The sequence below is a fragment of the Phaethon aethereus genome (genome assembly GCF_964289735.1).
Source record: "Phaethon aethereus genome assembly, chromosome: 3".
NCBI classification, from domain to species: domain Eukaryota; kingdom Metazoa; phylum Chordata; class Aves; order Phaethontiformes; family Phaethontidae; genus Phaethon; species Phaethon aethereus.
Window position 1 is genome coordinate 45,186,615 of NC_138576.1, and position 27,176 is coordinate 45,213,790.

Genomic DNA, 27,176 nt, shown 5'->3' on the forward strand with positions numbered 1-27,176 from the left:
TGACTCCACCACCTCCCTGGGCAGCCTGTTCCAATGCCTGACCACCCTCTCAGTGAAGAAATTTTTCCTAATATCCAATCTAAACCTCCCCTGGCGCAATTTGAGGCCATTTCCTCTTGTCCTATCGCTAGTTACTTGGGAGAAGAGGCCAACACCCTCACCACCACAACCCCCTTTCAAGTAGTTGTAGAGAGCGATAAGGTCTCCCCTCAGCCTCCTCTTCTCCAGACTAAACAACGCCAGTTCCCTCAGCCGCTCCTCATAAGACTTGTGCTCCAGACCCCTCACCAGCTTCATTGCCCTTCTCTGGACACGCTCCAGCACCTCAACATCCTTCTTGTAGTGAGGGGCCCAAAACTGCAGGTAGAATAGCTCTTCAGGTCCAGTTTGTGTAAAGAATGGCTAAAAGAAAAATATGGATTCTATGTCAGTAATATGCACCTAACGTTTTATGCATCTCGGTTACATCCACACAGATATACAGATGAAAACAATGTTGTTTTATAGAATAACACTGTAATAAAAACGATAAAACATTTCCCATTCTAGTTCATGAGCTCAAACTAACTGGAAAGGAATGCAGGAATATTTTTAACACAAATACATCTTTTGTTCTTTCCTTTATGAGGATAATCCGTGCTTCACACTGCTTCCACGACTGGAAGTTCTCATTCCATAGTCTAACTCCACACATTCCCTCCCATTCCTTTGTGACTCCTTCAACGCCAGCACCTTTCACAGTGCAACCTGATTATGCAGAACATACATGTCTTTGTAGCCTTCTGTCATCACAACTGCACTACTATTATCAGGTCATGCAATACTTTTTTGGTGGTTTAAGATATTGCATACCTTTGCCTTACTTTGAGCCAATATTTATGCTTAATATATGACCACAAATTTAAACTTCTTGTTTAGTGGGAAATGAGACAAATAATCCTTTAAAAAAAATTAAAACTGTGTATTTGTTATATTCATTCACCTATAGATGAATCATGTACTTAGTGGTCAAAATGAAAATGTAGTAGCCTCTGTATGACAGTTACATGTCTAATTGTGAAAGTTATTAGCACTTCATTTATTCCTAAAATAAAAGCCAGTCAAAAGTTGGAATTGCAAACATTGGACGTTGCTTGATACTTGTACATCTTCATCACTAACGTTCCACAAAAACAAGTCATACTAGATAATATGCATGTGTATAGGCAGTAATTAAGCGCCTGGTCCCCTTGAACCCTACAGTTTTGAACATTGGTGGCAATTTATTTAACTCTGCAGTGGGTTATGCAATCTTGATCTTCGCTGGGTCCTTTAAAACACTAGAAGAACTTTTTTCATCCGGCAGAGCTATCCTGACCACAAAACAAAATCACCAGGCTGCTCTATCTTCAGAACCATAACTAGTACTCTAAAATGGGGCCTCTTGAAACTGCAAGACTACAGCCTGTTTGAACATCCAGTAAGGGAAATCTACGCATGTGTGTTTCCATTTTATATGTAAATTGTCTTGTATGACAATAAGAAGCCTACTTATTTCTTCTGAAAATTTGTATGCATTAAGTTGTAAGCAACTGAAATGCTTGATTACTCTTAGAAGTGTGATGACACATTATTCAGCTAATTTATTTCCTCTATTAATACGAACCCAACTAAGAATGCTTAAAGTGTATTGGAACACTCTGAATCCAAATGGGTATGTTTTTAAAGAGTACCCGCAAGCTAAGTGTGTCATAATTTTTAAACTCTCCCTTGCTTTGGCTCCTTTTCTTGCCAATACCACCTAACTCAGATATTTTAAAAGCATGTATCACCCTGTCATCTAAACATTCATCTTCCTTTAAAGAACTATTTCTTCTGCTGCAATTGCTGGGGGGGAAAAAAAAAAAAGAAAAAAAAATTAAAAATCGGTGCACAAGACTACCTAGGCTGAACTACATTTTCTGCCAGAAGAAGAAAACATCATTGTCTCATCACAGTTCATTTAATCTGAGAGGAAGCACAAATGAGGCTTCTAATTTCTGAAAGAGTTGAGACTCCAAATCAAATGCATCCATAGATTGATAAGTACTCCAGGGAAAATCTTGAAAACAATATGTAAATTCTTTCTGAGAGAAAAAATTGTTTCCCCTCACCCTCTAAGATATTACATAACTTTACTTTGAACAAAAGAGTATTAGAAAGAGTTACGTTTTGACTGGCTATACCTTTCCAGAAAAGGTCTTAAAACTTAGTAAGAAACAAAAGAAAGAAAAAGCATATGTAAATATATGCTAACATAAGTGATATGCCATATATTTTCTGCAGTTATTGTCCAATGAATAACCTTCATACAAACCCAATATATACAACGGCACACAGTTCAATAAGTTTGGTAGGCACTCCTGTATTAACAAAGTATTTGTTACTTTGTTACAAAGAAAAAATATTTTGGCTTTGCAAAACTATTAGCTCCATTAGATTATTTCTCTCCATAAGTAAAGGAAATTTCTACGTGCATACATTGCCTACACATACCAAAAGTAAATGGAACTTTCAGAGATGATTACAGTACATTTCCAATGGCTATAATTCCAACCTTTTTTCTAGCTTATCCTGTTTTAGTGGTGGTGTTTATTTTTTTTAATTTCACAATACAAATTAAAAACTATGGAAAGCCCACTGTTTTCTAAGAAGAAACACTGGTTTTCTAAATTCCAAAATTACTTTAGACTCTGACATAACTTCTACATGTATAGAATAGTTTCATTTACGAAAGGCTGGAACAAATACCTAATAGACACAACAGTTTAGTGAACCATTCAACAAATCCAGGGATTAGTTTCATGACAGAAAAAGAATATGACTTTTAGTAAAGCATGTTTATATTCACAGCTTGAAGATCTACAGTTGTCCACAGCCTGCAATCAGGTAATCTGGCTGTATACTATTGAAGTCTTCATAATCAAAACTTTCATTGCTCTAAATAACCTGCATAACCAGTCTTTGCTGTCTCAAAATTACCTTTTGAAACTTGTAAGAAGCAGGCATATAGTTATCCAAATCCCACCAAAACACTATAGTATCTCCACTGCTGTTGAAAACTTTGAGTGAAAAATGTACTTTGCCACATTTTGTGACACGAAAGCAAGGTTGTCTTCAGCTTCTGCCCAGGAAAATGTGGGATGCAAAATTATGGAGGCTGCAGGAAAGATAAGAATATATACTGAAGGTTAGCTCCAGTAGGATTTCTTCCACATGGTAAACAGAAAGTGAAAATTAAAGTCATGTCCTCCATAACATAGAAGTGAAGAGCACCTTTATACTATCTTTTCTTTTGAAAGAGATGGAAAGAAGGAAAGAAAAAAAAGAAAAAAGCAAAAAGCAAAAAAGATGACAACAAAAGAAAGAAAATGCAGTAAAAAATTTGTAAGACTGCAATGAAATGATATGGATATCAAGTTTTCAAATTTTGATCTCCAGTCTATTCATATGCCGACTCATTTATTATTAAAGCATGACATTCCTGAATCACTGACAACATATTCTCTGTTAATGGTTCAGATACACGCAAGAAATAATATTAGAAATAAGCATTACTGCAAATGTATTTCCCATCAGAGCACTCAGCATAAAGAAAACATCATGCAACAATTCTGCCTGTCAGTTTTCTCAGAAATCAAGGAGAATCACAGGAGCTGTTGAATTTACTTGTTTATATCTACAGTATGAGACACTCATTCCAAGTCTTTTCATCCACATATGAGGTAAAATACTGCCTCTGTTAAAATCAATAAGAGTTTTGCTATCGATTTCAATGAAACCGCAATTTTAGTCATTGTTTGTACTGTTTCTCTCAGAGGTCAGAAAGATTCTTAAAAAAAAAAAAATCAGGGAAATGACACCACAGGGATCCAACTCATTATAGTCACTTTTCGTACAGCAAAGGGAAGAAGTGTTTACATTCTATGTGAAAACTGTGCTTTTTACCTAGTGCAACGATTTGCATTGAGTCAATCTGAAGTGTTCATCAACAAGTGTTCTTCTTGACAGATGTCTGATGTTACAGAAGAAAATGGGTTATAGTTTTTTCATTGATTTGGTTACTAATCTCATTATGGCAACCATTCATAGCCTGTTTTCACCATTTTGCACAAAGAGTACAGCACATGAATTGTTAGCGTATCAAACACCACTGAAACAGTTTTTACATTATTGCAATTACAAAATGACTGTATAATAGAGTACCTATGACACTTCTAGCCTCATATTCTTTCCCGATTTATTCCCATATAGCTGACACAGTATAAAGATGGGCAGTTACCCCGACACACAGAACTTCCTGAACGCATCCCCGTATTGAACACCTCACTCTAATGTAAGCCACCATCCTTAGTGGTGCAGAGGTGCCACTCTTACACGGTATCACGCGTTGTCCACAGAGTTAAGCCACAACCTTTATCCAGCCATTACCCTTAAGTTTTTCCCCATCTGAAAAGCAACCAACAATCCAGGAAGCAATTTTAAAGAACTGAGGAATTTTTATGCCTTTTGAGTAAAAAGGGGCTATTCCAACGCCCAGGGAGGCCTAACACGCAGCTGCTCATATCTTTTCCTCACAGAGGGCAAAGCCAGACAGCCCCAGCGAGCACCCAGCCGCAGACAGGCTGACGAGCTACCGCAAGCCTGCAGTAAGAGGCGCTGAGGCGCCACAACCGCCCACAAACAGCGCGGGTGCAACCGCGGGTTAACGGGGCACCGGCCGCCGCCCTGCCCACACAGACACTTCCCCCGCGGCCCCGCCCCCGCGCATGCGCCCCTGCTAGCGCAGGCGCGCCTGCTACCCCCAGCCTGGGCGGAGCGGTGCGAGCCCGCCTCACAGCCCTGCCCCGGCCGGCCCGGCCGCTGCGCCCGGCCGCCTCGCGAGCACGCCCCCCGCGTCCCGCCCGCCTCACCGGCCGTCGGGCAGCGCCCCTGCTTCGGGCGGGTGAGTAACGGCAGCGGCCCTCCCCGGGCCCCGGCTGCGCCGTGAGCGCCGCTGCCGCCCCCGGGAGCTGGGGAAGGGGCTGTGAGGAGACGGGCCGGGCGCCACGGTGTGCGGGGCAGCCCTGGGCTCGGAGTCGGGCGATGGTTGGGGCTGGGAGAGGAGGGGAAGGAGCCCGGCCCCGCCCGCAGCCGTTGTCGGAGGGGCCGGGGGCACCTCTGCGCGATGCCCTCCCTCCTCGCTCCTGCGAAGGCCCCTCGCCCGCGGCAGATGTTCAGCTGAAGCTGAAGGCTCCGGCGCTTGGCTCGTCAGCGGTGTTGGGGGAAAGCGTGAACGCTCGTAATTTGGTGGCTTGCTCAGGGCAGGGGAGCAGCGCAGCAAGCTGGCTTCGCCCCCTTCTCTGACTTCCAGCTCTTGTCAAACAGCCTCGCTCCGCGGCTGCCCGTGCTGGGAGCGGCCCCGGGAAGCTGGTTGGCGGGGAGCGCCCGATGAGGAAGCCAGCTGAAGATCGCTTTCTTTTCATGGCCCTCAGCGGCTCGGAGTTAGGTGCGTGTTTCGGCGTCCTTTCAAAGCAGGAGAATGCTGGCACGCTGAAATCAAACGCCATTATATAATAAATATAACTTAATGCTGGAAGGCTGTCTTGTCACGGTTGGAACAAAGAAAATGCAGCAGGATTGATTTTTGTTCTTGCTGCTGTCTTCAAATTTGGTTAGCGAAAAAATCACATTCCCTGTTTTATGAATGATGTAGTTATCCGTGTTAGAATTGTCATGTTTCAAATACCCCTTTCTGAATTAGGTCGACCAAAAAGAAACCTTATGTAATTGGAAGTACTTAAGAATAGATATATATTTATTATGTAAGCACAGCTATAAAGTACCTGCATGGCATATATAATGTCTTCTTCCATCTTCAATGGTTTTCAAAGGGCTTTTAAAAAAGTCTTTAGAAAAAGACTTCCTACACAGATACTTTTTGGGAATTTTCACAGTTTTTCTAATACTAGAAACACTGCTAAGGCTCTCACAAGGAAAATGTGGTCAGCCTCTGATGCTTTTTTTTTAATTATTTGTGTTCCCCAGACCAGAATGTGCTATGTAAATGTGGTGGTTGGGACAGACTTGTCAGCCCTCAGGGAAGTTTACTAAATCTCACCAAGTTTACTCAATCTCACCTGGTCAGTCACTTGGGAACCAAAGTAATGTCTCTAGGAGCACATCTGTACAATAGCTCCAGAATGAAGGGCTTTGAAGGCCTAGAAGCTTTCAGCTATATCTAGAGCTGATCTGTCATTTCAGAGTTTTCAGGTCCTTTGAGCTGGGAAATCTTAGCAGAAGCTAAGCTTAAAAAACTTAGGTGAGGAGCTTTGATACTGGCCATGGGCTACCGACCTCAGTGACTTTTGGATGACCTTACACTTGCATCAAGAAAATAAGATTTTTCAGAGCTCTCTTCTGTATTGCACTTTTCATTTGTTATGTTTAAGGAACACTAGAACAAATAAATTATAGTACTTGCTGGTTCTTACTAAAATAGATACACGTGTTTTATCTGAATATACTTTCTTTGCATCACCTATTTCTCTTTTGGAATCAGTAAAACTGTGAAAACCAACCCATAGGGTGGGGTATTGAAACTTTAGTTATCATATGACCTAAATGATCTAGAGTAGTTAAACACACCCCCCCCCCCCCGCCCTTTTTTTTTTCCTCTGACTAAAGAAACATGCTTATTTTGGGAAATGTGATGGGGGGGGGAAGCTCTGTTGTCATCTGTCTGTTTGTACCCTTTTTTCTTCATATAGCAGAAAGGACAAACAGAAGGTTTGCCGGCAGGATAGCTTAAGGGTATAAAAAGCAACAGAGAGGGAGGAAAAAAACCCACATCACTGTCAAGTATGAGCTTGAATGGGAGATGTTATCCTTGAGGCAGGCTTGCTATTGAGTTTGGGGAACAGTTTAGAAAATACTTCAGCTTTTTTCACAGATGCAATTTTTTTTTTTTTATGGTGATATTTGTTGTTTTAGGAAGAACAGCTGGAGTTTTTGTACTACCGTGGTATGTTTCATACTATCTATTCCCATATACGAAACAAATTGATTTGGAACAGAGACAGTCACAGAGAGATAAATATACTTACACTTACTTTGGCCCTGTAAGCCTATATAGCAGCTTACAAACTGAAAGTAAGATAACTGTGTTAAGATTTTTTTGGAGAAGGGGAATGAATGTTCTGGAAATAGAGGTTCTACTCTTTCATGGTAATGCTTCATGTTTTTCTGATGTGTAATGAAGGAAATTGTATTATCTGTGATCATAAAAGGAGGAACTAAAAGACATCAATTGACTTCTGTGCTTTCAGTCTGGACGTGGACTAGATGATCTTCAAAGGGCCCTTCCAACCCAAACTATTCTATGATTCTGTGATTTGGAACTGTGTGTGTGGTAGTGAAGAGTACATTGACAGAGTAACTGAAGATCCTGACCTCTTCAAGCACCTGAGCTCATTTTTACCACTTAGGAAATAGATTTAGGGATGATGATAATTCTGCAGTCAGGTTGTGTGTGTTAGCTGTGAAGTGAATTGATAGAAGGGAGAATTGTTTGGAAGGGGCATAGGGAGCAAAATTAAAAAAAAAAAAGGTATGTTGAAAGTCATACTGTATTCAAATATGTTCCCTTAATCTCAGAAAGGAAGGATGTGGTGGAGCTGAAATAGGCATAGATAAGAAACATCTCAAAAACGTTTAAATGTATCCAGTGATAGGGATACAGTATACAGACTAGAAATTTCTCTAAAGGGAAACTTGGAGAACCTGATAGAAGCGATTCAATTATTAGTGAAGTAGAAAATGTAAATAGTAATAATTAAATGTAAACAAATGCTTGCTTACTCTCCCTTGTAATTTGAGAACTAGGGACATCAAATTTAAACGAGGAGGTGAATTTCTAAACGGAAGGTGGTTTTTCATATTGTACAAAGAAATGACATTTTGTTCAGGAAGCCTCTGATCCACAAATAGCTGAAGATGCCTAACTATTCTGGTAAAGCATTGCTATGTATTGGACCTGTTTGCCCATAGGCAAAGACTGGTGATCTAAACTAACTCATTCTTCCTTCTGACCTGTTACAGATGGATTTTTTTGTTCTTTTAAAATGATTTCACTAGGCGAGAGAAACAGCTTGAACTACTTACATTTTTGGCTAGTATACCAACATGGGTCAACAAGCTTGGGGTTAGAATCCAAAAGCTGCTACTAGTTAAGAAGTCATCATGTGAGATCTTAATCTGCATAAAGCTGAAGTTATTCAGGCTCACTTTTTCCTACTGAGAAGGGGAATTGCTGTTAGATCCAAATGCACCCAACGGTCCAAGGCAAGATACTTCATAAGTGTGTAGGAATGACCTGTGTACCTCAGTAAACTGCAGTCCGATTCTAAAATTTGGATGTCCACAACAGAAATACAGATCACAGCTACGCTATCTCTAATGGCTGTTGAATCAGAAATGTATTCTAAGATTTTTCCATTTCCAAGGGTAGACATAACTGTTTCTACAAACTGTAGCTGTTTCACATGGCATATTTGCTCAATCTGTTTCCGCAATACTACTGTTCTGCTGTGGCACTAGCATTGATGAGCATAATTTATCTGTCACTGTCTCTAAAGAGTAGCTCTGAACAAGATTAAATGACATAATGCAAGCATTGCCAACCTGTAGTTCTTCAGTGCAGCTTTTACAGTGTAGGTATCTATGACAGGGGTGAATTATGTCATCATCATTGAGACTGATGTCTCCTCAAAACACAAGCCTTTATCATACATATCACTTGTTCTAGAAATTTTGCACTTTGATGTTGAACCTCTGTATATGCATACTTGAGGTTCATAATATGCTATGGTAGACCTGTCCTGATGCTAGTAAACTTTTACTAAGTATGCTGCTCATTTTTTAATATACTTTCATGATAAAAGTTCCATTGAAAAAATACTTGTTTAAATAAGAACGTGGAGCACTAAGATCAATTCCTGACACTTCAGAAAAAGCACTGTAAGATAGTGAAATCTTGATGCAATAGAGGAGAAATTTAGTAGCAGATATATCAAGCAAAGAATTAAAAGGAACATTTTCTTAGATATGGAATAGGAAAGCCCAAATTAAACACTTTATAAACATTTCTAATTATAGACGTTACAGTCATGAATTCTTTTTTTACAGAAGAGATAAAAATTGGAGAATTAATTTATCACAGGCAGTCCTGTATGTTCTTTGACGAAGATCAATAGCATCTGGGTTAAATTAAAGAAAAGTGAATACATTAATACATTAGCCAGGTGAATAATATTGTTTCCTAAAAAAAAAAAAAAAATAATTCTGACCCTGTGGAAAGCTTCAGTTTGTCTAATCTGAAAATTGAGTTAAAATCCAAGGGAGGGGTAGCATGATAGACTAGAAGGAAGACTGAAAAGGTTGGGAAAAATTGTAGAAGTAGTTTGAATGTATTTAAAGTTAATGTCTTATTAGAAGAAAAATGTTCTGGATTCCAAATAATATCTTTGACAAGATTTTAAGATCTTGAGATGGATTGTGAGCTATAGAAAAAGAATCCTGTAATTTGATGTAAAGTGATGTGAAATCTGTTAGTGAAAAGTCTTAAGTACTATAAATATTTAATATAAAGTACTTATGAGTAAAAGTACTTATAGTTTTAAGTAAATTAAAAGTACTTATAAGAAAAATCATTTTCCCTGACAGTAGCCAAAGGTATGGTTTCACAGTCCAGTTGGGCAAAATGAGCAGCATCATTTTCATTCTCTTCCTGTTTTCCATCTGTGCTATTAACTCATTTGTTAGCATTAGTGCTGTGATTGATACTCATTCAGCTGAATCAGCTCTCTAACAAGGTAAAAAAAGTGCATAGGGTTTTTTGTTTATTTTTGAGATGTTACATAGTTTTGCTGTTGAAGTGTGTAAGTGACCTTACTGTGAAAACCAGATGAATCCCAGACGTAACTAAAAGTAGAAAGCAGGGTGAACGGATTAAGGTTGGAAATGGAAGCAGAACTTCCCTTTTTGGCAATGTCATACTGCTAATCCAATTCAGGCTGTATTGTTGAAAAGCATATACTAAAATTCCTTATCTAAAATTATCACAGCAGTAACAAATAGAGTTTGTAACAACTGAGCTATATGTTAATGCACTTAAACAGTAGTAAAGAACATTGGTAGGAAACTAAAGTGAGATACCTCAAAACTGTTTTAAAACGACCTGTGTATATCTCAGTAAAGTAAGATTCTGAAATTTGGAGGTCAGTGACAGAAAAACAAAATCACAGCTATGCTATGTCTAATGGCTGTTGAATCAGAAATTCATTCTAAAACTTTCCAGTTTAGTGTTGTCAGTTTTATGCATAATCTTGTTCCACATAATTCTGTAGTAAGCTAAATTTTGTTAATCGTTTTCTCTGGCTCTCTTGTTTTTAATGTTGAAGAGGAATTTAATCATAGAATCATAGAATCATTAAGGATGGAAAAGACCTCTAAGATCATCCAAGTCTAACCGTCAACCCAACACCACCATGCCCACTGAACCGTGTCCTGAAGTACCACGTCTACATGTTTTTTGAATGCTTCCAGTGATGGTGACTCCACCACTCCCCTGGGCAGCCTGTTCCAAGGCTTGACAACACTTTCTGTGAAGAAATTTTTCCTCATATCCAATTTAAACCTCCCCTAGCGCAACTTGAGGCCATTTCCTCTCATCCTATTGCAAGTTACTTAGGAGAAGAGACCAACACCCACCTCACCACAACCTCCTTTCGGATAGTTGTAGAGAGCGATAAGGTCTCCCTTCAGCCTTCTCTTCTCCAGGCTAAAAAATCCCAGTTCCCTCAGCTGCTCTTCAAAAGTCTTGTGATCCAGACCCCTCACCAGTTTCATTGTCCTTCTCTGGACATGCATTTACAAATAAAGTAATCAGGCATTCCATTATACCAGTTTTCTTCCCCCTACTTTCAGGGCTCAAATCTTGCTGTGTACTATTGGTCTTGTTTTGAACTTAGTGCTGGAATTCTACATGAAGTGTCACGCAGCTGTGATATTGTGCTAACAGGCTGCCAGCAGCTCACTTACAGGCTTTCTGCTTGAAATACATCCTTAATGCTATGCTGTTTTTTGTTTATGTAATTGAGAAAACAAATTATCATTTTAGATCTGTAAAGTTGCAAAGTATCATTGTTTTGAGTTTAATTCACCAAACTATTTAGTCAGTGTATTGATTAACTAAACACAAAGTGGTTGATCCAAAGCCAGTAAATAGGTTAGTAAATAAAACCTGTATCCTGAACATAATCTGTGCTTCTGTCATATCTCACTTTGTCCTTTACCCTTGTTCTGCTATGTTATTCTCCTTTCATGGCTTCTGCTTTTTTTCTTCTATTTTCTATGCTATCAAACTTTTCAAAAACGTGATAGTTCTGAAATAATGTAACTATAATTTCCATTTCATGGGATTTATTTGGGTTAGGAAAACAAGTTCAAGAGTTATTTTATTTTATTTTATAAAATACGTGAATCCTTGGTCATAGAACCTCAGAACCTGACACACATTCTCAAGTGCAAAAATGTTTTTTTATACCCCCCACCCTGCCCAAAGGGGGGTATAAAAGTGTATGCGTCATATTTGTCTCCATATTATTTCTATTCTGTCAAAACTTTATGAAGCATTTCATACTGTTGAATTAGGTAATAAGAAATCTGACTTTAAAATATTTGTCTTTTGATCAGTTGCGGACAAAATCCTTCTGTTTGGATTCTGAACTATGACATCATGGCAAGATTTCGCAGAAGAACATGCATCATTTTGTTACTTTTTATTTTGTTTATTTGCTCCATAATGATGGCTTTGAAGACTCTGAGACCTGACAGAGCTGGCTTTGGGGATCCATTTGGACTTGGTTTGTTGCCTGAACTTCAACAACGGACAGTGCTCTTAAACAACAAACAGAATTCACTAAATAGGGTTCAAGGAGATACTGTAACGCGTGTCAGTAGTTTGCATAGTATCGCAGTCAATACTATGAAAGCGTCTATGTCTCCAGTAAACAAGCTGGAAGAAGAGCTGTCTTCTCCTAATTATAACTTCCATATATTCTACTACAGTTGGTTTGGGAATCCACAGTTTGATGGTAAATACATTCACTGGAACCATCCGTTGTTGCCACACTGGGATCCCAAAATTGCAAACAATTATCCAAAGGGAAGACATAATCCTCCTGAGGACATTGGGGCCAACTTTTATCCTGAACTTGGATCGTACAGTTCCAAAGACCCTTCTGTCATAGAAGCCCACATGAAACAAATGCGTTCAGCTTCAACTGGTAATGAATGTTAATGTTTCAGCATGTTGTTCATTTATCCAGCCTTAAATACATGAACACAACTGGCCAGTTCTTCCATTTTTCTGTGTAATTTGGGAAATGTCTGAAACTAGTAAATGTCTTTGTACTTCTGAATTTTAATCCCCAACTGAAACTACATCTGAAGATGTAGTCTTCAGCTGTGTCTCATGAATCTAACAGCACAGAAACCAAGAACCGTATTTGTCATCCTGTAGGTGCACATCTTTCATGACTTACTGTTACGCACTGACAACATATGTAGAAAATACAGAAACCATTGCTAGAATATTTTTTCTGTGTATTTTATTTTTGGAAATGAATACTTCAGTTTTAAGAACAGGTTTCAGTAAAACATGTTAACCTTGTTATGGAGCAGTCTGTTCAACTAGGAGCAGTTCTTTTTTTCTGAATTCTCTGTGCATAATAACAATTATGTATTAATTCATATTGCAAAGAGCATGTAGGACTATAGCGTTTATACAATTTATATTTTATGCAGTGTATTTATGGGTGTTCTCATTAGCTATGGAAATGTCTAATCCAAACCTTCTTGAACTCCGGTACGATAGTTTCACTGTAGCTAATTATAGTTTTATGTCTTTGTCCAAAAATATCTTTTTTTTCCAATACAAATTGATGTTCCCTTTCTCTAAATAATATGGACTATATACAGGAGTATATTCAATATATTTTTGCTGTCATTCTTTGTTGTTGGGCTTTTTCCTTTTTATGTTCAACTTCTTTAAAATAAGCAGTCATTTGACTGTTATATCACATGTTAAACTCTGTAATTGTACTTGGAGCAACATGACCAGAGCTCCTAGTGTTATTCAGAGTGCTAATCACCTTGAATTGAATCTCTTTCATTTACCTAATCATTATGGTTTGATGTAATTGTTATATTCTCATTAGTAGTGTTTACTTGTATAATGTTTACTTCTTGGTTATTGTTTTCTCCTGGTTTTTTAACCTAACCTGTATTTTGTACAAGAGCTAATACAAATGTAGGAAATTTCTCACCCTTTTCAGTAATATGGTAACTCCATTAACAGGAACACCAGCAACAATGGGAAAACTGTTGCAGAGAAATCTTGGGTATTAGTTTCCAGTAAGCAATTTTAGTCTTATCTAAAGCAAATGAATGCATGATAGTGCGATAACAGCAGAGACAGCACTTGTAGCTTTAGAATAATCAGTGATGTTTCTCATCTTCTTAATAGGAATGTCTAGTAAAGCTGAACTGCTGGTGGAAAAGGTGCCAAATACTCGGAAAAAATGCTTTGCAAAATAAGGTTTTTTTAGTAGCTTAAGTTAGTTTCCATTTAAAACTCAGAAGTGTGAATGAGTAGTTCATGCTTCCTGTGACATACTCTTTGTAACATTACTGATTTTGGTCAAAAGTGATTTCTGCTGTTGTTCTGACTTCTGGATTTAAGGATACTTGAATTTGTTCTCTTTTGTCTAGATTTGTACAACATAAATCATCAGCTTTTTTCCCCCAGGTCATTACTTCAAATATCACATCTTTTTTAATAAGAATTATACTTTGTTCATTTTTTTGTGTACTGTTAGGTTGATTATTTACAATTTCTTCTTTTTGTTTCTTAGCCAGTGTCTAATCCATGACTGCATTTTACATTCTGTCAAATAATAATTTTCCTTCTAGCCTTTTTTATAAGGCTTTATCAAGGATCTTACAAAAGGAGAAAAACGTAAGTGATTCCTTTAGCCAATATTGTGTAATGATCAAAGGCCTATAAGAGATTGAAGCAGCAGGAGTCTTATGCATTGCTTCTTTGTATTCTTATATTTTAAAATTCCTTCCTTATTTATTAATTTCCTAATTTTTAACAGATTAATACAATAGATTTTATTCCTCAGATTGCTTGGTTAATTTTTTTTTTTTGCACCAGCCTGTTTTTGTGGTAGTCCAGTTTGAAGTCCCTTCATTTGTCTTGAATGTTTCTACTCTGGTTTTAAACACATTTATGCTACTGTTTTTAGCATTGAGTCTATCCTTTTTTAGACTCCTGAAGTGGTACATAACTTTATTTTTTTAACCACAGGAGAAAAATACTAAGTAGTCTTTCTCAGGGAAAGACCAATGCAAACGTGAATTTGGGTTCCTTGATGAACAATTCTGTCTCCTGAACTTCTCCCTGTTTCGTAATGGTATAGAAGAGGGTGTTGGCAGATGTATTCAAGATACCTTGAGTGTAACTGGAGTTTGTTGCTGCTGTTCTACTTGTACTTTACATTTTACTCCTTTGAATTTTGTCCTTGTCTTTTGTGTGAAATAAAAGATAGGGTGATAAAATGCAGTAAAATACTGCATTTTTATTATCCTTGAGCAGACTATCTCTTGTGATAGTTAGTCTATTATTTGTGATTATCTTTTTAATAAAATGTGGAGAGAATATGCTGAGGGTAGTTGAACTAACTTCTTCAGTGTATAATGAGCTGAAATTTCTGGTTTTGATGTTACAAGATGATTGTGTATTCAGTGCAATTTATGCTTTCTTTTTTCATAATTTTGGACTTTTTGTTTGGAAATTGTTAGTCAGAAATGTTATAATATTAGTAAAATAGATGGAATTTAGAGTATATACTTCCCTATCTCAGTGACCTGATTTGTGTACTTAAACCTTTACCTAGTTAAAAAGAATCACATTGACTTATTCTTCCATGTGGTTTAAATAGCATTGTTAAGAAAATATTCCTACATCATTATTTCATGTATTTCTTTCTGTCTTACCTTCTTCCTGTTATTATTTCCAGCTACAAACCTAAAAGGTTCAACTTATTTAATTGACAGAGTTTTATTTTAGAAGGTTTAGCCTTTCTGAAGAAGTATGTGTTCTTTTGCTTTCTTGGAGTACATCAGGAAAATGTACAGTATAGGGACATTGTATGTGTTGTCATCTTTTTTGACAGGAATAGTAATGTCCTTAAATTATTGAGAGTTACTCAAGCATTTTTTTAGGTAATGAAATTAAAAACTAATTTCACATGGTTGGAAGGGTGGATTACACCATAGCAACTGCTTGTAGCAAGAAGGAAGGTTGTGGGATTACAGTCACTGCTTCTAGTATGAAATGGTTGTTTTGTGGTAGAGCCACAGCTACAATGCAAAAATATGGTGGGGAATAAAGTTTCATAAAAGAAGAATGTCTTTCATCTCATGCATAGCCCTCATCTCTTGAGTGTCCTCTAAACCTATGTACTGTGGCACAGCTAATAATGCCTTAGGTGTGAGCGTTGTCCTCCTCTTGGTACAACCTGGAGATTAGGATGCTATGCTGCAAAGTGGGAGGGAATGGCTCTAAGTGTTAGGCTTGGGACACTGGGTACAGTTCTGTTCCTTTGACAGATGATCACAGATGATAGAACCACTGTTTGTTTTGTTGTCTTTTAAACAAAAAGAGAAGTTAAAATCCACTTTGGGAACACTGAGGTTTCATAATTGCTTAAAAAGGAATTTGAAATTTTCATTTATATTATGTAGATTTCACATTGGACAATAATTACAACTCATGACAATGTTATAATGTACGTTACATGTTAACAAACATGATTTAAAACTTAAGTTTTGTATTTTCAGGTGTAATAGCACTTTCATGGTACCCACCGGGTATGGCTGATGAAAATGGAGAACCAACTGATGATTTGGTGCCTGTTATTTTGGATTATGCACAAAAATATAATCTAAAGGTAAAATACTTTTAAGATACATAAAATAGGACTACTTAGGAAAGTAGACCTTGGTAAGAGTTTACTGCATTTGATTCACGGTGTGGAGCTTGTCATGTAATGGTGGCTTCTGTTTCTGTCTCCTGTTATGCCACACTTTTGGGTCATAGAAGCAGGTATAAGTGCCCTTTGAACTATGCTGAATTTTGATAAGACGTAAGCAATATTTCTTTATAACTAGAATAAATATCATAATCTGCCTTTTTTCTGTTTTGGAGTTCTGTCAGGAGTAAGTATCTATGAGTAATAAAGAGGGACTTAGAAGTTCTAGTTTGAATGAATGTCTTAGAAGTTCTAGTTTGAATGAATCTTTATCCCAGAAGGTGTCGGTAACACCTGCTTTAGACAGTAAGGTCAGAGCGGTGCTGCTTTAGGTTACTCCAGGGCATGACAGGATAGAAAGGCTAAATTACCGTCTTCCTGAAATGGGTGAAATGTCAAGTCAATTAAAGATTATGTAGATTGATTAGTAGAACCTAAAATCGTGGTTTGATTTTTTTTATTTTTACACTAAAACTTGTATTTTTCCTTGGAATAAAGAAAATGTGCATTGCCTTCCAGACTTGCTGGGTAATCAATTTGAATGTTTAAATTATCTAAGTAGCTGTATATGTATATAGCTATATAGCTATAGCTACCTCCACCTCTGGAGGGTGTTTTCTGTACTGGGGACTAAAAATACAGCCTGTTCATCTGCTCTGGTTTTAGTTGGTCACGCAAGTTGCAGATTTTCTGAGAAATTTCCTGTCACTAGTAGCAACTGTAGATTCTTTGACACGCAAGAGGAAAGTGGTACGGTTAAATCAGACACAGACATAATTTTCAAACTGTTAAAAATGCTGTGTGAATTGCATTATGTGATATAAGTAGCACATATGTAATAGTAGATTACATGCTACCTTCACTGTAATGTTTTTAAACGTTCTTGCACTAGTAAGTTAATTACAGTTAAGTGTTAGGAATGTTAGTAGACCAAAACCAACATACAAAATACACTATTATGTCTGCTAAAAGATATGTCCTTTTGATTTGCCTGGTTTTGATAGCTGGAAATGAAATACAAAATTAGTGCTTTAGTCGAACACTCTATTTTACTACAGTTGTACCTAATAGAGATATTGGCTCTACAGTGGAAATTTGCTACTGTTGCTGAGTTGTTGAAGACTTTGTTAAATGTAATCTGCTCTAAAATTGCTTCTGAAAAACTAGTTGCTTTGATAAATGTAAGATACTCTTCCATTTAATTGTGTATTTGAAAACAATGGCGTTTTTACACTGAAATGACTTCACATGCATAGGTTAAATAATTCTATGAGCTCCTAGCTTGAAATTCAGAGCAATAGCAGTACATTGTATTAGATTTAGTTCCAAGAGTTTATTGCTGTTGATAGATCTATTAAATTAAAGTTTTCATATCCCATATCTTAAAATCTGTTTTGACACTGAAAACTCTCCTTGGAGAATTATCTATAGCAAATTTAATACATTGTTTAGAAACTGAATATTAAAGTGTTTCATTGGTTAATCAGTTCTTTGACATTTGAATAGACAATATTTTATTTCAATTTTTAGTTTCTGCTGTAGTTTTTTAAGTTTTCTAAAGCATGCTTTTACTACTCACTGTAGCCTAGGGAAAACAAGAGAGTGTTTTGTTTTAATGTAAATACTTATTTTTTTATTACCAAACTTCCTTGTATCTGAAGCTTCTAATCTTAGCAGTGCAAGATTTGAATTAGGGTTCGATTATTCTCCAAATAGACTAACAAAAATGTTTGCTCTGTAAAAAAGAGCTATATTTAATGTGACCTGGTACTTGCTTCATATAATACACAGTGCCTGTGTGTTCAATAGTATTTTACGTTTGTGTTGCCCTTACTATGTTTTTGTCTTTCAGGTCACTTTTCATATTGAACCTTACAAAGATAGGGATGATCGCAGTATGTACCACAATGTCAAATACATCATTGACAAGTGAGTGTTTTCAGAATGTTTCAGTGTTTTCCTTTGGGGTTTGTTACATGCTGGTTTAGGGGACTTCTGTATGTTATCTAAAGCTTGGATAAATATATAAAAATGTGTACTGAGACTGAAGACAACTATAAGAAACTTTGTTCATATTTCAGTGGTACAAAACTCAAAGTCTGTTTTTTAAATATTGAAGCGTGAATTTGAGAGGGATTGTGAATTGCTTTTGACATTCATTAGTATCACAAGTCATGATACTTCAAATTAAAACAGTTAAAGTATTAGCTACATGATATGTAAACTAAACATATATTTTTATAGTGAGAAACTAGCAGCTAGAGCTTTAATGTGTTGACCTCTAACGATTTTAATTCAGCTTGACAAATTCTGTACAGCTACTAGTTGTTTTGTCTATCAATGCTACTTAGACTGTCTTATTTCATCCTGAATTAGAGAATTGCCCTTCAGAGAAAACGAATACCTATAGCGCAGTTTGACACTAAGTTACTAGTTTGTAGTAATTTAAAAGTTCTTTGCAGATTCACTATTTAATGCTTCAGCAAATACTGGATTGAAAATGGATAGGAATTGCAATGTTTTGAAGTGTATGCACTGTCTTTTTAAATTAGTTTTTAGGAAAAGTCTTAAGCTCAGATTATAAAACAGTATTTTCCAAGTGGCAAACTTTGTTTTAACGATACTTGTTTGCTTTATAGATATGGAGGCCATTCAGCCTTTTACAGGCATAAGACCAGCACAGGCAGATTTCTCCCCATGTTTTATATTTATGATTCTTATGTAACAATTCCTGAAATATGGGCGAATCTCTTAACTGTTTCTGGATCCCAGACTATTCGAAATACCCCGTATGATGCGTTATTCATTGCACTTCTTGTGGAAGAAAGACATAAGCATGACATTCACAGAAGCGGCTTTGATGGAATGTACACATACTTTGCCACCAACGGCTTCTCCTATGGCTCATCTCATCATAATTGGGCAAGTTTAAAAGCCTTTTGTGATAGTAACAACTTAATGTTTATTCCAAGTGTGGGGCCAGGTTATATTGATACCAGTATCCGACCGTGGAACAACCACAACACCCGTAATCGTGTCAATGGGAAGTACTATGAGACTGCCTTCAGTGCAGCCCTTTTGGTACGACCAGAAATTATTTCTATTACATCTTTTAATGAATGGCATGAGGGAACTCAGATTGAGAAAGCTGTCCCCAAACGCACTGGACAAGTGGTTTACCTTGATTATAAGCCACATAAACCAAATGTTTACCTAGAGCTTACTCAGAAGTGGTCTGAGAAGTACAGAAAAGAACAAGAACAGTGGCTTATGTGAGCTATTGCTGCGGTTGTTTCCTAAAGCATTGAATACATTGAGAAAGAAATTGAAAGCTGAAAAGTCTGTTATTAAATGTCTTTATTATAGATATGTTCAAATTATTGTATATCTTGAATATATATGCACTACTACTGAATTTGAATTCTGAGGAGTAAAAAGATGATGAGAATATTGGCAATTCTGTCTTATTAGATATTGTAGTTCAAGAATATTCAGGGTAAAATGCTGGGGTTTTATTTTGGGGTTTTTTTTTTGTTTTTTTAAACTTTGTAACTTGCATGCTGAGCTCCTGGAACATCTGCATGGGATAACTCTACATGACCAAAATAGAACAAAAATTTGGCATAGTTATACTTCCTCTATTCTTGTAGTTGTGTTTCTAATCAAAGTGATACTTTTATCCTGATAGCTTCTTGCAGGATGGATGTCTGTAGTGTGTGCAATAATCTACATCTACTGTTTTTAATGCTTTGCACACAGGGGGTTCTTGATATATGACTAACTTGTGGTAAAAGCACTGGAGAGGTATGTGTGATGCAACACTAGTGGTTTTTGTTTTTTTTTTTTAAAAAAAAAAAAAGAAGAAAGAAAAGTATTTGAAAGATTGCATTCCAAAGAACTGCTGAAAAATTTCTAGTTTACTTCCATTTGTTCTGTTTGGTACATTGTGCAGACTTTTGCTGATTACTGAGTATTGACCAGTAACATAGTTTTTCTATGTTACTTTGAATCTTTGAAAAAAAATTCTTCGAAACTGAGAGTAGAAAAGATTTGAGGGGGGGTGGAACCCTAAACATGCAAAAAAGATACAAAAACTTCCATTGTTATATGTTGTCTGCTAATAGACTGCAGACACAGATCTGCTGTGTTTTCTACAATGTTTAAAGATTTTAAAGCTAATATCTTACTAGTCCTACAATAAATAGAATTTTAGAAAATGCTGTTTTGTTTATGATTTAGGAGTAGTCTAGTTTGATAGCAATGACAGCAGCTACCCATTAGCTTAATTTGAAATCTGAGATTAACTGTTTTTCACATCTAGTTCCAGAATTCAGAATAATAGATACTAAAATCTTGTTATCATCCAGATATGCACCTTAACAACTGGTGTGGCTGGAAATGAGTACTTTCAGACCTAGGAATCTCAGCTTTCAAATGTTGTGATTATTAACTGTTTTTCTTAATGAAGCTTGAAAGGATCAAGTCACATGGACGTGTCTCCTCAGCAATCCCTTTTTTGGCATTTTCAGAGAACTTCATAGAAAAGTCCTGAACTTTGGAGTAGTAGATAGTGCAGTGTTTTGTTTATTTGCAGAAACTGTTTAATCTGTAGCAAAGTGGCTTTTTTTAGGTTTGTTTTTTTGTTTGTTTTTTTTTTTTTAATTTATATACAAGGTGCTGATCCTGTGTTTTAGTTCATATGCTGGAACTGTTGTGACCACTACAATTCCATTGATTTCAGCAGGACCCATGGAAATTACACTATCTACTCAGTTCTCACAGTATCTGTCCATGAAGTTGTATGGTGAATGTGAGGACTTCTGGTTAAAAAAGAAAAAAACAAAAAAGGAAACAATATGTTTTTTCCAGAAACCCATTTCATTCCAAGTAAATACAAACCAGTTACTACTAATATTTTCTAGAGTCTTTCTGGTATGAAAGTTTTATTTATCTTTCACTTATTTACAGTTTAATTCTCTTGTCATTTCTCTGCAGTTGTTAAAGAGGTGTCATATGATGCCCTCAGCTGCTTGAAAAAAACACAGGAACTGGGTGACAGATATATAACCTGGTGTGTTGAAATGCACCTCTAGAGTTATTGGAGTCTTATTAATACCTCTTCATAGTATTTTGCATCTTCCTACTGCACTTCTGTAAGCTCCAAAGGGCTTCTGAAACAAATGTTTACTAATGCTTATTTTGTTATATTTATGCTCAGGTAGATAAGCTGAAGTAGATATAGGTATGACCACAGTCATGAAATAGTGTCTGAGACGTATGAAGCACTTACTAGACTTTTACCACTTCCAAAACAACCACTCACTCCCTTTATTAAGGAAACTGATTTATACGTTTTTACTATAAGTCCCTTAAATACCTGTTCATAATTTGTTTTTATAATTTGTTAGTATTTATGTTGTTACAGCCCAAAGAGCCCATATATTTATTTTAAATGTGAGGGAATGATTAAAGTTTTGTGTATCTATATTGCACATATTATTAAAAAAATCTTCTGAAATCAAACCTTTTGAAAGGACAAGTCTCTTTGTTTTCCCCTTGCTTAAACTTTTGTCATCCACTGTTCTTTTCTTACTGTAGTTGTCTGAGCTGTTTGCTAGTCTTGACAAGCTCGCATTCAGCCTTCAGCTCCTTACGTTCTCCTGGTGGCAGTTTATTTTCTCCGTGACTATAAAAGTTTCTCCTTTTGTTGCTGTTCATAGAAATGTTTGAAATTTGTTGTAGAGTATTGTACAACTGAGATGATGTATCTTTGTTTAAAATATAATTTATGGTAACAATGTAATGGATCTTCATTAATCTGAAAGACTTCTGTAGTTGCTGTGACGGTATCATTTTAGCCCTTGCCATGAAGTGGTGTGGGCCATGACACACAGGTGTCTACTGGGATCTTCAGAAGAATTCACAGAATTTCTGTAGAAAAGTATGAAAATTAAGTGCCTAGAAATTCATCACCGCTGAGTACTCACTGTATTTTTATGTCCTTGATGCATTTTCAATTGTAAATATGCCACCTGATAAAATATTTCAGAGTATAGAATTTAAATTGATGATCCTAAGGAGGGCTGATGGAATAGCAGCTACTCGAACTATCCAACATTCCTGCCCAATACTTTCTCTGTACTTAGAGCAGATATTAGTGCTACTTCTTGTTATAGGGGATGGAGAGTTTTGCTGGTGGACTGCAGCTGCTGTCATGATAGTTTTTTGGAAATTTGAGTAAAAATAGATGTGTGGGAGAGGATTTGTAAAACTGCAAAGAAATGAGACTGTTACAAGTGCACAGTTACTGGAGTGAGGGAGGGGGAAGGTGCACGTATTTAGAAGGTGATTGCTCCAAGCTTTACAGTTACAGGGAGAAAAAAAAAAAAAGCCTCCAAGGTGCAACCAAAACTGGGATGGAGAGAAGAATATTTGTTAAGAGTTTCAGTTCTGAAATGGAATTTAAGGAATATCTAGATCCAATTTCACTTTGGCTTCACACCCCTATTATTTCTTAACTAATTGAAAAAAATTGTAAAGATTACTTTTAATATTTTTACACTGATTAATTGCATTCAACTCATCTTGTTATAGTATGTTATAGTACTTGGAGTGATATACTACATTGATATAGATTAAGCAGGAAACATTATGGGAAGTTTTAATGGACATCATGCCATGCTATGCCTATGTAAATATAGAAATACCTGAAGTTATCGACCACATACTACTGACTGAGTATCCCCAGAGGGGAAATGGCTTTTGAGACAAGTAGCAAGTCTTTGTGTTAAAAGAACTTCTTTCTAAAAGAAAATCTGTAGGTTCATTTCTGCTTGTCAGTTGTGATTAAGTAAATTGTTTTAGTTCTGTGAATGATCTCAGAACTAAAGCTTAATACGTCTTCTCCAAAATAAGAATTTATATTAAATTTTGTATAGTAGTGCATGTTTCTCAGATCTATAAACCTGTACTGAATTTTGAGGGAAAGAACACCTGCATATGCTGTTATATTTCAGTGGCAAGCTGTAGATTATTGTGAATGTAGTTTCTGTACTGATGTTCAATGTGTTTGTCTAGTGCCTTTCTTTTGAGGTGCCAATGATTTGTCTCTTAAGAGGATGTTGAAGCAGAAGGGTCTTCAATGAACTCATTTTTATTATGAAACTTGGTATGTATACACTCAGCATAGTTTGAATTAACAGGTTTTGCACATGGCTTTTGGGTTCTCTTGAAAACATTTCATATGAGTGTTTTCGGCACTGTGTTGCTAGTAGGAGAATGTACCTCTGGGCACATGGACAAGGACATAATGTAATTTAGGGCACCTTTTGGTGAATCTTGTGTACCTAAAAAGAGGAGATAAACTATTTACAGAAAAATTATTTGCCACTTAATGTAAGCTGAAAATGTCTTTCCCAGTCTTAAGGTATTTTACCAGTATTGCTCCTCACCCTTCTACTTGCTAAGATAGTGTCAATATTTCATTCCTTTTTTAACTTTTACTTTTGACCAGCATGTTAAATGTTGCATAAGCTTCTAAAGTGATTGTATTTCTACGACTTCATAGTTGTAATATTCAATAAAGAAAGTCTACAAGATTACTGTCACTGCAGAAAAGCCTGATATGAATTTGATATTTTATAAGTATGATTTTTTTGTGAATGGTTAGTGTATCTTTGCTATGTATTGAACATGAATAAAGAAAAATACAATCTTTTTAATACCCTACCTGGCTGTGGCAGAGATGCATTTGCTTACATGCATATATAAAAACAAGTGTGTGTGTGTCTATTTATATATATTATATACGTGCATACAACTGAAGTCCTTATTTCTAAAGTACTATATCATTGTATTAAAATTACAGGCTGGATTCTGCTACTTTTAAGTAAGCAATGTTTTTAATTCCCTATGATGTTTACAAAAAATAGTTGCTTATGTATGAATACTTTCATGAACAATAAATACATGCCCAAAAAGTGTGATTTAAATGGAGTGTGTGGTATTTTTTAATGAGTTTAGAAAGTGAATTTTTATTTTTCTACTACCTTAGTACATGTAGAATTTAATTAGGCTGAAAGCAACAGGCTTATTACAATGTTTTTAAACCAATAATACTCCTGAAGTTTTTAGGCCTATTTGTATTAGGGTTATTGGGCTGTATGAGGTTTAATAAGGCCAAGTACAGGGTCTTGCACTTCGGCCACAACAACCCCATGCAACGCTACAGGCTTGGGGAGGAGTGGCTGGAGAGCTGCCCGGCGGAAAAGGACCTGGGAGTGCTGGTTGACAGCCGGCTGAACATGAGCCGACAGTGTGCCCAGGTGGCCAAGAAGGCCAACAGCGTCCTGGCCTGTATCAGAACTAGGGTGGCCAGCAGGAGTAGGGAAGTGGTCGTGCCCCTGTACTCAGCACTGGTGAGGCCGCAGCTTGAATCCTGTGTTCAGTTTTGGGCCCCTCACTACAAGAAGGAGATTGAGTTGTAGGAGTGTGTCCAGAGAAGGGCAACAAAGCTGGTGAGGGGTCTGGAGCACAAGTCTTATGAGGAGCGGCTGAGGGAACTGGGGTTGTTTAGTCTGGAGAAGAGGAGGCTGAGGGGAGACCTTATCGCTCTCTGCAACTACCTGAAAGGGGGTTGTGGTGAGGTGGGTGTTGGTCTCTTCTCCCAAGTAACTAGTGATAGGACGAGAGGAAATGGCCTCAAGTTGCACCAGGGGAGGTTTAGATTGGATATTAGGAAAAATTTCTTCACTGAGAGGGTGGCCAAGCGTTGGAACAGGCTGCCCAGGGAGGTGGTGGAGTCGCCATCTCTGGAAGTGTTCAAAAAACGTGTGGATGTGGCGCTTCAGGACATGGTTTAGGGAACATGATGGCGCTGGATTAATGGTTGGACCTGATCTTGAAGGTCCTTTCCAACCTTAGTGATTCTGTGATTCTGTGTTATCGTAGTGTGATTATCTTATTAAAAGTGATGAGACTTATTTTATGTATATTCCATTGTTGCTACTATTCATAGCTGGCTTGGCACATTCAAAAAGGGTAACTTTTTAAAAGCGAATTCTGATCTTAGAATATATGTATGCAAATGTATGCACACACAATTTTTTTTTCACATTTCTATGTGAAAAATACAACTGCTCTTCTATGATAGAGGAAATCTAGTGCAGATTTAAGCAGTTCCCAGATCTATGCCTGTCTGTGTTCATGGAGTGATGCAGAATGGCTGTTGTCTTGATTGTAGCAGTTAAGCAGTGTGGATAGTCAGAAGTAATCAGAGTATTCAAGTTCACGTCCTACAATATTTTATCTAAAAGTATGAGTATAAATTTACTGGACTTTTCATAATTAGAAAATTTTGATAATCAACATAGATTATACTGTAGCAAAAGTGTATATTGACTAAAAATCCATGTTTGAGAAAATTAGATCTGTTTTATTAGGTAATGTTCGTGTCTGCTATTGCGTTCAGAGCTGATTTACCACTTTTAGAAAACAAGTTTTATTTTTAAAATGCATCTCATCTCTACTTAGAATATATAACACGACATTTTTGTTAGATCTTTTTAAAAAACTTTGAAGAGGTGTGTTGCTAGGTTTGCATACAGCTAACACAGTAACAAGTGGTTTGTTATTTATTATTTTTTTTTAATACATTGAAATGAGCACTATGTATCTGAGAGCAGGACCTGGCCTTCAGAGTTGGTTTTATAACTTGAAGTCATTGCTATGGAAACACAGCACGATCTCTCAAGACTGGTTTTTCAAACTGCAGTATGATTCAACAAATAAGGAACAAACCAGAACTCCAGTTGTTTTTAGAATACTAGTGAAAAATTCGACTGCCAGTTTGTTGTGATTTTAATGGAAGTTTCTTGGGAAATTGTAAGGTACTATTGTAGAAAATACTTTTATCATAAAGGTATTAACATAAAGCTACATAAAGATTGTTAAAATCAGATAGCCAGTTAAATTTTGGTAAGTATGAATGTATATATTTCCATATATACATTTCAACAATACAATATTTCATAGTGCCATTACCACTAATCAAAATAATTTAATCACAATTTTTATTTTTAAAAGAGAAACACATTTGCTCAAAAGAAGCTAATAACCTCAGAAAGCAATGTTAATCTGTTACTGACAATACTAAGATTTTTCAGGGGAGAGAGAAGTAGACAGCCATTTACTCTGTGAGAAGCTCAGCAGTCCTTATATTGCCTCATATATGATTCTTGGTGAGTACACAAATTTTATTCCAAGTGAGTGAGTGAAGGCTCTACTTTCAAAAAATACATTCTGAAAGCACAAATGGAAATCAGCATTAGTTGTGCTGTTAGCATACTAAAAGTACATCTGCTTTGCTATTTAGGTCCAGCCTTTGGCAAGCTTCCTGATCTACTACTAGCTCTTGGAATTTGTGGCATTTATTTGTACTTTTTTTTTTTTTAAATTAAAACATTAGAGAAAAAGCACAAAGCAAAAATTTTTAAATTCCATTGCAATAACATGACATTGAGTAGATAAGCTGCATAGAACTGAGGAAACTAGTTAAGAGATGTCAAAGTGATAAAATGTCTGGAGGCTATATACAGGCAGTATAACCATATTCAGATTATTACACCAGTCAGAAAACACTTTTAAGAGAATTGGAACAAGTTCATGTAGTTAAACAACAGAATAAAGAAAAGTGTTAGAAATAAAAGACATCTTTCAAATGAAGATTCTGTCCAAATGATGAAACAAGTAAAGAGCATAAGCTCTGGCATTAACAAAGATAGGCTAAGAAATCCCCCACCAAACTTGGAGGAACAACTTCCTAAACCTATAAAAATAATGAAACTTTTTTTTTCCCCCAGAAGAAGATATAGCAAACCATGCTACACAAGACATAATACAATATTAAGACCAAAAAAAGAAAAAAAGACTTAACAGACCTATATACTAGAGGCATCATTAATGCATATTTCTATGTTATAATTTCTATGTTATGAAATAATGCATATTTCATAATGCATA

General features: G+C 36.5%; 1 protein-coding gene across 1 annotated transcript; it reads left to right on the top strand.

The window, feature by feature from the left end:
- Nucleotides 1–11,785: 11,785 nt before the first annotated feature.
- MANEA (mannosidase endo-alpha) lies at nucleotides 11,786–20,370 on the top strand. Its single transcript, XM_081997635.1, has 4 exons — nucleotides 11,786–12,344; nucleotides 15,967–16,076; nucleotides 18,010–18,086; nucleotides 18,797–20,370. Exons 1-4 carry the CDS (start codon nucleotides 11,795–11,797, stop codon nucleotides 19,431–19,433), a joined length of 1,374 nt encoding a protein of 457 aa, XP_081853761.1. The 5' UTR covers nucleotides 11,786–11,794; the 3' UTR covers nucleotides 19,434–20,370.
- Nucleotides 20,371–27,176: the final 6,806 nt, after the last annotated feature.